The following is a 17,257-nucleotide window of genomic DNA, read 5'->3' on the forward strand; positions in this document are numbered from 1 at the left end:
TTAATATATTTTAGTTTTCATTCTGTTTTATTCTCCTAGCACAAAAACCTACACTATATAACATTTTATATATCTGAGCATTTTGTTTGATAATATGACTATCTATATAAATTTGTTCCAATAATTTTTAAATTTTATAAAAATATAAGTGTTTATTTTCTAGTAGCCAGCTTTTTGCTTGATAATATTCAAAGCAAATTGTTTTTATTAATCTTATTACCTTACTGTACATCATATATCCACAGGGTACTTTGGAAAACAGAGTTCAAGGCAGGAGGGAAAATCTACTGGGAAGATGAGAATTTGGTTCTAAGCGTGCTATTTTACCAATTCTCTGATCACGGGTAAAATAAATGCATGAGAAATGGCTACACAGGGAATGCGGTTGAGTCAATGATCTGCCTGGTTGGTATGCACTCAGCTGCTGTCCCCCATGCCCGACAGTGTGTGCACATCCCACCATGCAGAGCAGCTTCTGGCTCTCATGAAATACAGGCTCCATTTGCCTTGCCTATGCCTGCACATAGAGGCAACTCATGCTTTGTTGGAGTTCAGGGGCCTTAGCCAAAAGGGCAGCAGTTTGATTCATGGGTAAGAAGCAGGGCAGGAAAAAATGGTTACTGTATTGGATAATGCTTTGTGGCAGCCCAGGCGGGAAGTGTCCTGGGGCTTCTCAGTCCCAAATGACAGAGATGACAATTGTGACTGAAAGAAGCCCACAGATATTACTTTAATTAAGAATAGTTCCATTATGCATGAACAGAAATCCTCTAATTACTCTTGGATCTGTCAAGAACTGTTCTTAAGAATTAAGAACAAAATTAAGATAATTATTTTATAAATAGAAATTATAAATTTAGAGAAATGAATATCCAAAGTTTTTGGTCAGCCCAAATTATCAATTAATTTGGGCTAGGGAATTTGGATAGGGAAGTCTAGAGTTTATGTCTATACCTTTGTTTTGCCCACCAAAAATACCCATGGGGGAATTCAGCATTTATTAAGTGAGAAAACATATTTCAAGGACATTGTTGTATGGGGGAACATTATATACAAGCAAAATTTTCATTCTAAGCATCTAAAAACTGATAATAAGGATTAAGAGAGGTCAAATAAAGTAGAAGAATAAAATCAATAAAAATCTTCAAAAATATTCTATACGTGAACTAAAAACATGCTTCCTTTATACTTGAAGGTCTTTTTCTCATAAAATATAGAAAAAGAATCAGGTTTGAAAAGCAACTGCCTTCCACTTTCTGTTTTATATTTATGTTTAAAATGAGGCTACTAGTAATAATCTCTGTTTTGACTATCAGACTTACAAACCTTTCTTTCTGGCTAAATGTGACAGTGCATGATTTATTGTACTTAATATTTTGTCCCTTAGTCACTTTCCTGGCTGAATTTCCCAAACCTCATTAGGGGACTTCTTCCAGTTCATGGCAGATGGACAATGACCACAGGATATAAAATGAACAGCTGTCCTCCTCCCTGCTTGTGCTTTTCTCCCTTCCAGTCTTATCCCTCTTCCCTCACTTCCAAAATATTTATATTTCTTTATTATCACTGGTACTCCTACCATAATGGAGACAGGGATCCATTCTCTCCCAGTTTATGGAATGCCAAGCCACGTTCCAACCACTTCCAAGTGCCCAACCCCTGCAAGTTTTCTCCCAGGCCCACAGTAGAGAACTCTTGCCATGTTGCATGAAACACAAGGAAGAGAAATGTGTCTGGTTTTGCCAGGTTCCCTGCCAGGCCATCCTCCTTTCCCCAGGGCCCATGTAAACTATGCCCGGATGCTCATGCCTGGCCCATTTTCTAGGAGGAGTAATCCCCACCCTGGGCAGCAAGTGTTAAGTATCTCCTCTCCTCCACTCATGGCAATCTGGAGACAGCATTAGTATCATTGTTGTTGTCTGGCTCTGACTTTGGTCCCCACTTCTTAGCAGGGCTCCTGTGTCTTGTTCTTCCTACAGGGTGCCATTTCCCTAACCTACACTGTGACGCCTGACCCTCTGGTGGTACCATAATTGCTCTTGTCAATCTCTTTCCCAAATAATGAAACCCTCCCTCCAGCCCTCCCTCTTTCCTGGATTTCCAACAAATCACACTGTCATTCTCCTCTGTAGTCTGCGTCTGTTAATCAGCAATATTTACTGCCATACTTGTTTTCTTCTCCCATGTGGACTCTCCCCCTACCCCTCCCCTCTATTTGATATTAAACTTCTCAAAGATTGGGGTAGCGTCTTAGGCTTTGCTTTCTCTACAGTGAACATAAGTACATTATGATACATATAACAAACATTCTAAAGATCCTAAAGATCTTCTCTTTGACAGATGAGTCCCTGGTTAATTGACAAGAAACTGGAAACTGCAGGCTCAGACTAAATTCTAACAATGCCCATGGATTTCATTTAGCATACTCTCTTGCTTCAGAAGTCAAGAATGAGGATAGTATTCCGCACCAATGTGGAACAATATGAAATCCCTAAACTAACCTAGGAATTCAATTTAGTTACATTTTTTTTTTAGTTCTAGGTGTGAGCCAAATTCTGTCCTACATACAGAAAGGGACGCTTGTACGTTCCTTAGCCCTCAAGGAATATTTAAGTTAGAAAAGGTGAAAGTGAACGTGCAGAAATGGTCAGTGTATCTATCAAAGCAGAATGAAGTACCTGTCATAAAATAAATTCAGAGGAGGTGGGGTTTCAAAGATATCAGGCTGGGGCAACGGGATGAGTTTTCATGGAGGAGTGGTGTTTGAGAGACCATTTGGTCTACATCAATAATGAATTTCTTCTCATCCTGTAGTTCACTGCTGTATTCCTTCTACTAGAACAGTCCCCTCAAAATGTTAACAGCACAGATTTATGAATGAATCACTGACATTTATTTTTCTAAGCCTCATCAGATGAATGACAAATTGAATATCTCAAAAGAGAAAGGGGATAATACTTATGTCAAATTGTATATTTTAATTCATATAAACATATTTAATTATCAGTTCTAATAATTAAATAATACTTATAATTAATCTCAACAATCTTTGCCAGAACTTTGGGCTTAGTGGTATTTTACAGGATTTCAGAATATTCTCTTTTATTACTTAAGCTGGGGCTTAAGAGTTTGGGGTGAGGTGGATTTGAAATATATATATTTATAAATATTATATATAAATACATGTTATATATATCTTATTTAAACTCATTTTTAAAAATAAACATTTCCTAGAAAGGTCACTTCTGGGATGACAAAGCAGGATACCCTGCATCATAATCAGTTTCACTCCTTTACTTACCAAATTTTAGTTAACATAGAGGTATTCCATATATAAATATTTCATTTTTTGTTTTAATATAGATATTTGAAGATCTGGAAATCAAATCTTAAATCTTAGTTGAATATATTTTATATCCAATAATCTCACCCCTAAATAAAACATATATTTAACCTTATAAAACATATGTATTATTTTTGCCATTAAAATTTTCTAATGTTTTATTTATTTTTGTTTTGGGCTCAGGTCACCAAAGATTTTGTTAGTCTCATAGTTAGAAGTGTCCATGTTTCAGAAGAGGTGTTCACTATTCCATAATACGTTCCTCAAGGTCTTACTCACCAGGGAGAGTGATTCTCGAAAAAAAAATGAGAATCTAATTTTACCTATATTTCAGTAAGTTCATGGAGGAAATGAGCAATAATTCATACCAAGATATGGAGGAATCGATTTCTCCTCCTCTTGAATTACCTGTTCTAAAAGAGTTGAGAGAGAATTTCTCTACTGAATCAAGTTCTGAGTAATTAAGATGTTTATGAATTAGGCTCAAGGGAAAAATCAACTGCTTTTCTTATGCTAAGTGAAATATAATACCTTTTACAAGTGACATTTTATCCTTTACATCTATTAAAGAAAAAATAATACCAGATCTCTTTTCTTTCACAAAGCAATATTCCAATTCAGCTAAGAGTATTTTCAGCTTTTATAATTTCCAGTTTTTATTTTTCAGAATACGCTCATGTAAACAGAGTGGCTCTCATTCATCTCTGAGACTCCGTAGCATGTACGGTACAGAAGGAGAATAATTCAGGCCTAAGAACATTTGTACATCTTAATATGTAAATACAAAGCATTTATGATTTAATGATTTCCTTCTGTCTTGAAATGATAAAAACAAAAAAAGCAGAAAAAAAAAATTAAACACACGTACGAAAATAAAACCCGAATGTTTAGGACATCCATGAGTAAAACTCAAGAGAAAAGGTACTAATCCTATAAATCATGAACAAATAACAGATTCTAGTTAGCTCAGTAATTACATACTGATAAACACATGCATATATACTTCTGTCTACTTGTTTCACTTAAAGCATAGTTGACTGATGATTCTCAGTTTCTTTCTGGGTAATCTTTTCCATTGACTGTGGTCCTCAGATCATCTCCCCCAAACCCGCTTTTAGCATGAAATGTCTGCATCACATCAATTTAACACTTGGTAACATACTATTATAGACGTCTTTGTAATGGTTACTTGTCACTCAGGCAAGAAATATTTATGAGCATTTATTTATTATGAGTCCCTGGGCTAGTGACTGAGGATACTGTGATGGACAAGATAGATTTGTCTGGCAAGCCAAACTATTTATTCTTCATGGTGTGTTTCTAAATGCTTTACCTTTATTCTTTGTTTGGCTAATGAATCCTATTAATCTGATGTAAGAGGTAAGCTAAACTGAACAAGCATATTACTTAGTAAATTCTTTTAGAGTGACTCAATGCAGATCTCTATCAAGGAAATGACAAAGTCACCCCTAACACAACTACCCAAATAATTTTTCTGAAGAATTAATTTTATTCTATTTCTCTATTGCTCAAGACAGAAAGAGGTTCTTTTGCAGACCTCTATTAAATAGCTAAAGAACAACATTATTTTACTTTTAAAAGGCTAAATTAAATGAGTTTAAAACCTCCATTTAACATTTATCTCTCTATTAAATAAGTTGAAGCCCTGAGCTGATACAGATTAGTGTTCAGATAGATGCAGCTTTATCTGACATTGCTCATAGCTGCCAGGCCCAGTTCCTCTGCTCCAGGAGGGCACGCATGTTCCCCTCCAATGCCTTGCCTGTGTTCATTCTGCCTCATCACCTGAAAAACCTTTCTCTGTCCTTTCAAGTGACTCAGGTTGTTGACAGGGATTCTCCTTCCTAAGAAGCCTTCCTAAAGGACCTCATTAGGCACTGCCATCCTGGGGACCTATATACAGACCCACCCTGTTTACAACAATGCCACTTTCTAGAGATTTCATGCTCTGTATGTACCCAGTGCCTTGTTAAATGTGTTCTGTTTTCTCACTTATTTTGTTTTCCCAGAGTTAAAGCCAGCTCAAGCAAATACTGAGCACATAACAAATATTCAGTGAAATTTTGTTAAGTGAATGATGGACACGAAGTGCTACTGGCATTTTCTTTGGACCCTCAACCCTGCCTGAGAAAGCAGAGTTCAGAGGCATCTGTACGATAACATTCTGCAAGGGCGTTATCTCAAATTTTTCTTCCTACCCCAGAGGAAATCTAAAGGAAGCGGATAAATGCCCCTAAGGCTACAACTATAAATTCCACAAGTTGAATCTAATGAATCAAGTGAGAATGGTAGCAAATCTATGCCTCAGCACAGAAATGGATACAAGATCGTTCATTGGAATGGAAAAATGAAGAGTTCTAAGAATATTTTAGGACACTTTCCAAGATGATTTAGCTATGGATAACATGATAAATTTCATCTTGCAGAAATGCATTTTCAGGATTCTTTAACTTTTAAAATCATTTGGTTAAGACAGCCTTACATTTATGTATATATATGTATGAGTGTGTATATGGGTATATATACGTACATAATCTATATACACGTATAATATACATTATATAAACACATCAGATATACACATGTATGTATACATATATAATGTAATATATGTATATATTATATATACCGTGTGTGTGTATGTGTGTATTTGAAAGAACTGAGAGAGCATTGCTGCTAAACATTGGCATGATGGAATTTATTTGAGACACTGCTTAATAATTCAAGCAGTTTTTATATGAGGAATTTGGGAGTCTTTTGGATAACATTTGTTATGCAACTGAAAATGTTTACAAGAGCAATATGAAAGTATCAACACAATAATTTCTCTAATTGTGGATATATGCTCAATTATGAACATAATTGATCACTCAGGTCATAAATAATAATGGAATTCCCTAGAAAACTTTTTGAATCATCGTGTTACACAGTGAACATTTAACATTTAATATCCTAAAGTTCTTCCTAAGGAGTGAACTAAAACTAACTGAACATATGTAACCATATTATTAGTATAGATTTGGAGAATTCCATAGTACACGAGGAAATGTAAATGTTGAATTGTTAACATATAGGTTTTTTATAACATAATCTTAATATAATTTTTGAACTGAGTATAAATAAAATGTCTATGATGGTTGCTATTGGATTGGTTGGATTCATTTTAATTTCTATTTTGGTATCTGATTACTATGGATACACACAATTATGGCATTTCTAGAATTTGTGAGTGTTCCTCACTCTTGCCCTCATATCACTCAAGTAAACAGAATGATGTCACACCCTCATACCTCATAAACAGCCATATAAACAAATGATAATGAGATACACAAAAACATTTCTGGAAAGTTCTGCCCACTATACTGTATTCACCACATACCACCACATACCATACAACAGATGGTTTGCTACATTGTTTCTTTCCCATCCTAACTCTTCTTGGTTTCCCACAATTTTTTACTCTCAAAATGTAGTAAGTAAATTCACCAATGAAGTTTATAAACAATAAATTACAATTTCTTTTACTAAATATGTTCCATTTCATTCCTAGGATATGTTAAAATTTCACTTTTGATTCTAAAACTGCCACCTGAAAAGATTTGTAAATGTATTTTTAGTTATAAACTTGAGATCTCTTTTTCTCATTTCCTTCCTACCTCTTTCCTTCCTCCTTCCACCCTTCCTTCATTTTTTCCTTACTCTCTCTCTCTCTCATTCCCCAATTCTGCTACTCTTCCAGTCTTTCAGTGAGATACAAATCCATGCTTTAAATAACATAAGTTGCCCTGACGGGCTACAGTCTTCTGGCTTGTGGGGAGACCAAGGGTTCTTGCTAAGTCCCATGTTTGTGTCTAGTCCTGACACCTTGGTCCTGGTGCTTGCTCTGGGTTTTGAGTCTTAGGTAATAAACCCTTCATTCTCTGATTACCTCCTCTTCTTGGTACTTTTTCATCAACTCTATTGTAATTGGTACAAATGAAAGGCAAGGAAATAGAGAATCTAAGCCATATTACCAGTATACTATTCACCAAAATGTAATTTTTCCCCTTTAATAAAGGATAATTTAATCAGTATAGGAGCTCTCCTCCCTTAAATAAAGTATGAATAATATTAGAATTAGGAGACATGTATTTTAAAATTGATTCTCGTGTTCTTTAATTGCTTAAAGACAATATCTGAAACTACTGTTCATTTCTTTAACAAAAAGAACAAGTACTCAGAATACTGATACATTATTAACCATTATTCAGCTTATTTTTATATATTAACAGCATAATTAATCTAAACACATTTATTCTGATTAAGAGGCTCTAAGTTGCCTGTCATGCTACAGTTAAAAAAATTATTTTTGTAGCACCACAACTCTTTAAAAATAAAATATTCTTTTGGTTATAAAAACATTATGTTTTTGCTACAGAAGAGTTAGGATACACTTGTTAATAAGTCAAAGAAAACTCTTTCATCAAAAAACTATTATTTTTGTTTTTCCTAATGCTTAGCTTATGATTATACATGGACTTCTGAACTGCCTGTAAACTGTTGTAGGTAATACTGTCAACTGGAGAAGAAAACCCAAAATGTAACCAGGTGATTTCATATAGTACCTGCTACACGGGCTGAAACAAGGCACTCTCATGAAAAAGTGACAAATACATGACTTAAAGAAAACTGTTCTTCAGCACAATCAACCACAGTGGGCTCCTGGTTGTAGAACACTGGCTTGCAATTTGGAATAGAGGGCTCCTGAGGGAAACAGTCCTTTCGCTAATGGCGGACCTTCTAAGATATGGAAGCGACTGGAGGATGCTGTTCTGAGCATGGCTGCTGGACATCTGCAATTCTCATGCCACAGGGAACGACCAGGAGGGGGTTTCACTCTTATGGGACCTAGCCCCATTAAAAGACAGCATCTTTCTTCCCCTAGAACATTTCCTTTGTAAATGTATACCAGTTATTTATAAATACATACCCTTGAAAAATAAAATGTAACGTAATAGAATAGACAGCAAAACTGCAAACACTCAATCAAAAGGCACCCTATTTTACTGAATGCTTTGGGTAGGAACTTTTAGCTCTAAAACAAAAGCACTTAAAAGAAACACTGCCAGACACAGTCATTGTTTTCATTATCTATGTTTGAATTTAACATAGATTATTCATGCCAAACATGAAGCCTTAATTGGTTTCTTTCAGTTACCAGTAATTATCTCTCTCACTACCAGTTAGTCAGACCTCAGGAAATAGAAGATATTTCAATCTTAATCTGAGCAAAACACAATCAGGAAGGTAATCCTGATGTAATAGAATAAGCCAATGTATGCAAAATACATATGTAAATCATCTTAAGATTTATTGAATTATCTGCAGTATTTTTAATACCACTCCCTGCTGGAGAGAAGTGAGAACAGAATGTAACATTTAAAAATATTTATTTCACTTAAAAAATGTTGTAGATTATTTACTGCAAAACTAAGACTTACTATTCTCTAAATCTGAAAGCATCTGGCATTACAATCCTGATTGCACACCATGTTTAAAGCAAACGTTTCCAAGTTAAATCATTATAACTGCTAAAAACACTTACCAATGGAAAACTGGAGGACAGAAGCTGTTGTTGTATTAAGGCCTGTGGTAATCTAGAGAAAAAGAATACATAAAAATAAGACAAGATAGGAGAAAGAGGAGAAAGATGCTGGGAGGGGTACGGGGAGGGGAAGAGTTAAAAAAGAGGAAAGAGGAAATCCATTAACAGAACTTGCATTTATCCAGTTGTTAGTTCATTTTATCAGTGTGTCCAAACACAGATCTGTTTCTTGTTCCCCTGTGGGGAATAAATAAGTGAAATCCTGACTTGGGGATGGATAGCATATTTCTCAATGTCCTTTCATAAACTGTTTTTAATGGAATCCAGCAGGTTATCTTGTGAAGGCATTTAACAAGGCTCCTCTCCACTCATTCCACCATCTCCCCTCCATCCTACCATATCAAGAGATCTGTGACCCAAAGAGAATGTAGCAAAAAGGCTACCAAACAAAAATTGGGAGATAAATTAAGAACAAATAAGCAGAATAAAATTATTTTGAAAAAGAAATAGAACTACAATAGCTAAAGGTCATAGGCTTTCTTTGTGGAGGGGTGTGATAAAATGCTCTAAAATTGATTGTAATAATGGTTCCATAACTTTGTAAATAAACCAGAAGCCTTGAACTGTACACTTTAAAAAATGTAGAATCTGTGGATTATTTCTCAATAAAACTGTTAACCAAAAAATGAAGAAAAGAAATATAATTATGGACCTAGAAATAGTCTTCTGACAAGTTTCTGCTACTTTTCCTTAGTTTCATGAAGAAGCATGCTTAAGCAAAATTTCCCCCTTCTGAAAGAAGAATGGTGCTTCTTTAATTTTAACATTTTTTTATCCTTTAACATTTTTTTTATCTGACCCTTTCATGGGTCAGAGCAGTAACTTTGACACATACCAGCTCAAATGAGACGAGAATTCAGGTTCTCATTTTGCTGGGTTTTGAAACTCTGTACACTACAATATAGGACATTTCAATGACTCCACCCTATGCAATAGAAAGCGGATAACTCTTCACTGTGGCAGAGGCAGTAGGTTGTCTTACTTTTGCTTCTTTTCTTTTTGTTGTTTTGTTTTTTCTGAGACAGAGTCTCTGTTGTACTTGGCTTCTTATACGTCTTAATAACATCTTTAGACATATCCCTGCACTTTGTTACCCCTTATAGGATAGAGTCCACAATTGCAGAAGGGTCAAGTGCGATACAATTCACGAACAGCCGTAGGAAATGAGTGAGCAAGCCTCTTGTTCTGTTGGAATTCCGTTGAGATGTGAATATTAAAAGATCGGATGCATGTGAATATCAAAATATCTATATCATGACTTGGAGAGGTGACTGAACATGTGCTTTAAATACATGGCTATAAAGCTACTGCTAGTGCATTAAATGTACTGAAGAGTCTTACTTATCCTGATGGTGTAATAAATGATGCTTGTGTCACCTACTTGATCAAGTTCCACAGCCGTGACCTCTGCTAGCGAACAGCAAGTTGTGTGAAACATCGCCAAATTTTAAATTATGTGTGCTGAGGGTGAACCTAGACTTTGATTAGTCACTGATTCTAATTTTTTTCACCAGGGAAGCTTAGGACTGGTTGACTCATTTCTTTACCTTTACCCATTTATTTTATTAGTAAAATATTAGCTACAAGAAAGAACAGGAAAGATAAGGGGGAAAAAAAGAAGCACTGCCTATGAAATGTATTCTGAAATCTATTCACCTATATTTATACTTGAGTATTATAAATAAAAATTATACCTGTATTTATAATTGGGTATTACAAATTATTAATCTTGAGTTCAAATGTGAGTTATTACCTTTATATTTGACATTCTGAAACAAAAGTTGCCTTTAAAGAGCTTTTGGTAAATAATATGGTTAACTATGACTGTCTGAGACATAACTTTTTTCTTAGCAAATCTCTCTTAAATTATTAAATATACTCAAAACTACAGGAAATTAGTATGATAACTAAATGAATCAGAAGAAATCACTGTAGGCCAAAGCTGTTCATTCTGCACTTTTTCTCTAAAATTTTTTATTGGGTTTGATATTGTTTTAGACCAAACTCACCCTTGTAATTAAAATGCATTTCCAAATATGTGAGAATAATTCAGTAAATAGGCCTGGCCCGGAGGCTCATGTCTGTAATCGCAGCACTTTAGGAAGCCACGGCAGTAGGATTGCTTGAGCCCAGGAGTTCAAGACAGCCTAGGCAACATAGGGAGACCTCATCTCTGCAAACAATTAAAAAAAATTAGCTGGGTATGGTGGTGCATGCCTGTAGTCCCAGCTCCTTGGGAGGCTGAGGCAGGAGGCGGGAGGCTGAGGCAGGAGTCTGAAGTGGGAGGATAAGGTCAGAGGATCAGCTGAACCCGGTAGGTCGGGGTGCAGTGAGCCATGATGGCGCACCTGGACACCAGCCTGGGTGCCAGAGCGAAGCCCTGTCTTAAAACATAATAGTAATAATTTAGTAAATAATTTCTTTTTTTAAAATGGAGGGTAACATAACTCATTTCATTTTAAATTCTGAGAGCATATTTTTCCTTTAAAGGAGTGAGTAAATGAATTCCTTTATACCTTTATTTTATGCTAAGAAAATGAATAAAGTTCAGTGTCACCACCTGAAATACAGAGACTTCACTGGGTTAAATAAAACCCAGTGAGGGGTGCATGGCATAGCAGTAAAAGGAACAAAAACTTGTGCTATGTCCAGGTAACAGTTGCTGCCACCTCTCACTGACTAACTTCTCCTGATATGAAATGGTTTTTTAACTACATTCACAAAAATGGAGATCCTCTTTTTAGCATTTTAAAAGATAAAGCCTTAGCCTACTAAGGTTCTTTGTTTGTGGTTCTTTTTCTTACAACTTCAGGAAGAATGGGTTTTATGAAAAATAAGAAGGCATATTGTTTAAAAAGTGATGTTTGGGGGCTGATAACGTTCATTAGTTCTCATGCACAACAATTTTGACTGGATTCAGTCACAAAGTACCATGCAAATGTTTGGATTTTAGTAAATATTGAATATAATGTTAACTGAAAATTGAATTCCTCACTTTTCATTTGATTGATCTGTCTTCTATAAACACAACTTGGGTACAATATATATTTTTGCTTTGGGGACACCAATACAGTATAAAAATTATGAAAAATTAGAAGTTAGTATAAAATGTGGACATCATCTCCATCACTCTCAATCTGTTTTATTTTACTCCCTTTGAATCTCACCATACAAATTCATCTTAGGAAAATGCTTACAATGGAAATATAAAAACTACATGCTTTCTTATTTTCTAGATGAAGATAATTTTTTTGAATATTTTCCTTTTTAGTTGAAAGGCTAATCCTACATTAATTATAAAACACAATTCAAAATTAGCCCACTGAATATGTCAACTCTAATGCTAAATAAACAGGGATATAGTGAAACAATCAGGACTAAACACACAAAGGATTAAATAATACTTCAGTTTTATGCTATGAAAATATGAAATAATATTCTTAGATATTTTTATTTCCTATTAACCAGTGGCAACAAAAATAACTTGCCAAGCATTTCCAGGAATATTACTAAATGAGACACCTTCTAAAACAGGCATTTAGTCTAAGCTCAATTAACTACAGTAAAAAAAAATTAAATTTGGTAAGGTTTATAGATAATTAATTCTGTCATAGTATATTATCTAAAATGTACTAGCAAATCTATTTTTTCAAGAAAAACTTCACCACCAGAGTCATACTTCTCTGCAGGAATATTATAGCACTTGTGAGGCTTGAATTATGAGCAACTATTATTTTAATTTGCATCCAATTAATTGTTTGTGTTGTAATTTCAACTAAAAACTCCTCAATTCATCAATGCTCTGAAGCTTGTATCTTTAATAAATTAAATGTATCTGTTGGCATGAAAGGGGTATTTAAGCAGCATAAAATAAGAACCATCTTATAACAATTAATTGGCTTTCACATTTTGATAACCAAATCTTCTTTTAATTGCCCATCTTGGCACCCGCCCCCCCAACAATTTACACTGGAAGTCAGTCTTTTGACAACTTTGAAAGTTAATGATTTTTAAACACAATGTGACAGAAGGGTAAAAAATACAACCTATTACCAGAAGCCCTCTGAAAAGGAAGATATGGGAAATAAAAGAACAAGCATTAAAGCCAAGCTGCAAAGCAGAAAAGTAAAGCATAAGAGATAGTACAAGAAGAGTATTAGGGACAAAGGAATTGAGACAGGCTATAACGTAACAAGTGCTTTTATATTGTTTTTCAAGAAGGTAAAATGAAAGTAGTCTTCATGCCAGAAAGAATTACCAAGTTAACAACAACAACAAAAAAGGCTCATTAGCTGCATGCTGATGGCTAGTAGTTTCACTTCTTTCCTTTTTGAATGCTCATGTTTCATTTTACATATGATTTGGCAAGCAAAAGCTACTAATCAATCTAAAATAAAGGAAAATAATCTGCTTCTAAGTAATTTGACATGAATCAAAAATTTTTTAAAACTGGTTTATTCAAGGTGCTCTTTCACTTAAAGAAAAATCCATCAGGTTCTTCTGTGGCTATGAACCAAAGTTTTAAAATAACGTGATAAAACTGAACATCTAACAGTTTTGACTTGCAAGGAGAAAATAAGGACAATTTTAAGAGCATGGCTTTGTAGGAGAACTTAGAAGGTCATAAACTGTTTATTATTTATATTATAGCAAATACTCATATTTTTAAAAAGCCATCTAATCATAGTGATGCTCCATGTTTAATGAGATCCATTGATGCTGGATTTTTATCCATTTTTATCACTGAATTACTTATTTTTACATCTGAAAACAGGCCATAGAATCGCCCCTTCCAATTTTAAGATATTTGTAATAGGACTCATAAATCATATTTGAATTTTCATCTGAGCTTTAAGAGCGTAAGAAAAACTTTTGTTGGCAAAAAGCTCAGTAAATACTATAATGGAATAATGTACATAAATAGCACATACTTACCAGTTCTCGTGGACCATATGGTTCACAGAAGGTGACAGCATTGCCATGCATAATCGCACCACACTGTTCTCCAGTCTCACAGTTGTTACATTGAACCCTGCAGGAACACAGAACACATTCCCAGTCTGAGAACTAAGTAGCACATGTGGCTTACTGCTCAGGTAAGAAGAGATGCAATAGTTATTGCTACTCAGCTCATATCACCATTTCGAGGAAAGTAGGGATATTTTGTATTATAATAAGGTTAAGAAGATCTGAAACCTTGAAAGACTTGAACATAAATCTCAATTCTTTCAGTTACTTACAGTGGTGGGCAAGTTACTTAACCTTCCAAAGTTTCAGTTCCCTCACCTGTAAACGAGGATAACAGTACTGACCTAAATCCCACATAGTTATTGTGAGGATGAAATGAGAGATTATATATAAAACTCAGAGTACAGAACCAATGTCACAGCAGGTACTTAATGAAAGATGATATTATAATCAATAATTATATAATATATACATGCCCAATACAATGACATTTGCAAGTATTAAAAATAAGCAGAGTAATATCCACTTACATAAAAACTTGTATCTCTGAAATTAAAAGGTGTTTTATGCATTTTAAACATTTTTCTTTGGAGTTATGGTTAATGTAATGTTTAAAATGACTGTCCTCAGACAAATCTGCATGTATACATTCCACCACGCTAAAAACAATGAAATCAGATTGTATTTAATCCACGTATTAGTATGATATACACACAAATTCTAATTCAAGCAAATTTTGGATACTGAGCTATTATGCTAACTTTGCAAATAACGTAATTAGCTCCTATCTTTATTACTATAAAATGAAGTGGTTATTAAAATCTTAGGACAGGATCTCAAAAATGAATTTATTCATATCTCTATCTAGTAGAGATTGAATACACAAGGTATGTGTATTCTGGATTTGACCTTGTATATTTACAGTAACATTTACAATTTTCTGCATTGTGACATTTCAACCTACAATCATTACATTCCTAACATGTAGAAAGAAAGAGCTATGTTTCCCCTGTCTGAACCTCAAACCACATGAGAGCTGTATTTCATGCAGAAAGAACATTTTCAAAGACTTTCACATTCCAGGTGCCAAACACTGCAGAAAGGGCACTATGCCCTTTGTTTAGGAGATTATTGTATTATGCCCTTTCAGCCATTTGTTAATTTTAGAGAAAAGGAGTAGAACACCCATCCAAAGAGGAAGAAGACAAAAGTGTGAAAGGAGCCCATAAAGCCAGGAGGCAGAAACACTGCATGTCAAAACTTGGCAAAGAAATCAAAGTTATTCCTCTATGTTTACCACATTGATTAAATGTTATTATTCTAATCTTTTGAGCAACGTTCCCACACAAAAGATCAACAGTGCCAAGTGTTTTTAACATATTTTAGAAAAAACATAAACAAATTTGATACAGAATTTGAAATGTTAGTATCTCATAGCATCACAATTCTTAGGAGATTCAAATCTTCCCTTGGTTACTGTGAAGCAAGACATTAGAAGAGACACAACAGTAGCTTCGTAAGGACAATAAACCTGTCTCTTGTTCATTAGGGCATGGTCCTTTTGAGCACATTGTATTCCTGAAATATTTGTTGAATGAATAAATGAATATAACACAACTTCTTAAATATAACCACTTTAAAGGTCTGAGGTCTAAATAACTTAGAATAGTGCCTGGCACATAGTAAGCATGATGTAAGTGTTAGCTATTATTATTGCTAAGAATTTCTCATGGATTTCCACCATTTTCATCTACTCCAGAACCTTACATGAGGGTTTTTTTTTCCATAGAGACTGTATTATGCGAATGACTTCTTACTACTTTTCTAATTCTTGTGATTGTGATAAAAGTACAGTGAAGTAGCACAAAATTTATAGTAGGCTTCTTACTTTAGTGAGAAATGAAGATTATTTGGCCTCCAAGTCATTGTGAAATGGCTTAAGAGAAACATCAAGTTTGATGGAGAAAAAAGTAAAAGAATGTTCAGACCTCACAATGGCTATCTGCAATTTGTCTCCAGTGACTCTGAACTAAAAGTTGTCATTGTTGATGTGAAATTTGAGGCCTGCTGCTTAAACTTCTATAGTAATTATTTTGTCTATAAATATTGCTCAGCAGTTTCCAAATCAACTATATATCAAGAAAATATCTATATATAATATATGTATTATAGGCCCCCTCCTTCCATAGTTTTGCTTAAACAGAATTCAGCTAGAAACTGGATAACTGTATAAAAGTAATGGCCTACAGCCTGGAATTAGAGAACCAGTACTTAGATAACAGATGTTTGATGTCTTTGGAGAATCACTTCTATGTAGTAGAATAGCAGGGGTTAAAAACAAACAAACAAACAAACAATAAAAACACAAGAGAAAAGAAAACAGATACAGCTATTCTTCCCATTGAACTCAACAATCCTCTAGACCCTTCTCTTCTTCATTGTGCTTTATATCTCCACAAATTTATAATAAATGGAAAAAGGCATTGGTAATCCTGCTGAAGAAACTAAAAGATTTATAATGATCAGATATTACCCACTGTGTGGCTGCTACCTCCAGAAACAATGGCTTCACCAAGGACTGATGGGACAAATCTGTCAGATTTCTGCCAAGGTCTTTTAAATGTCCTTTACTTGAATTTCTCACAGTCTGACTGGGTTTGTCAACATAAATTATTTTAATTTACTCTGAATGTCCATCCCTCTAGGAGGTCAAATTCAACCCTCTCTTAGATGCCAATGGTGTTATTTATTCATCCATCATTTATTAATTCATTCTTGATTTTAACAAACTTAGGTTGAGGGCTCACAAGCACTGCACTAAGCTTTAGTGATACAAGGACCAAAGAAACACTTGTCTTTTCTTCCAGGAGCTTACATTTCAAATGGAAAGGCAGAGAAGTAAACAAACAGTTACAATAGAGGGTGTCAATGCAACGATAGCTATTTATTGCATTCTACGACGTATCAGATACTCAAATGCCTCTTACTCTCTAAGACAGTTATCAGTATCTTATTTTACTAAGGAGAAGATTTAGCTACAGAGAAGTTAGGCATTTGCTCAAGGTCACATGGTCGTGAAGCTGCAATTTGAACCTAGAGTTTGTTATCTGGACCTAGAACTTGCTACCTCCAACAGCTGTGACACTTGTCATTGCTCTTCACTCATAACAGGAGCATACACTGGTTGCGATGGTACCTAATGTAGAGACTGGGGAAGTAAGAGAAAGCGTCCAAAGGAGATGGTCCCAGAACTGGTCCTGAATGAGAAATAGGAGTTACTC

At 34.7% G+C, this 17,257-nt stretch overlaps 1 protein-coding gene across 1 annotated transcript in view; it reads right to left on the reverse strand.

The window, feature by feature from the left end:
• Nucleotides 1-17,257, reverse strand: part of RELN (reelin) — a 536,970-nt gene that overhangs the window by 258,617 nt on the left and 261,096 nt on the right. Inside the window, exons 7-8 of the mRNA XM_011927764.1 lie at nt 13,944-14,040; nt 8,949-9,000 (exon numbers count right to left, since the gene is read on the reverse strand). Of these exons, the coding sequence (XP_011783154.1) occupies nt 8,949-9,000; nt 13,944-14,040 (149 nt within the window). The remainder of the gene's footprint in view (nt 1-8,948; nt 9,001-13,943; nt 14,041-17,257) is intronic.

This window comes from Colobus angolensis, unplaced genomic scaffold, assembly GCF_000951035.1.
Source record: "Colobus angolensis palliatus isolate OR3802 unplaced genomic scaffold, Cang.pa_1.0 Scaffold74, whole genome shotgun sequence".
Classification (NCBI taxonomy): Eukaryota; Metazoa; Chordata; class Mammalia; order Primates; family Cercopithecidae; genus Colobus; species Colobus angolensis.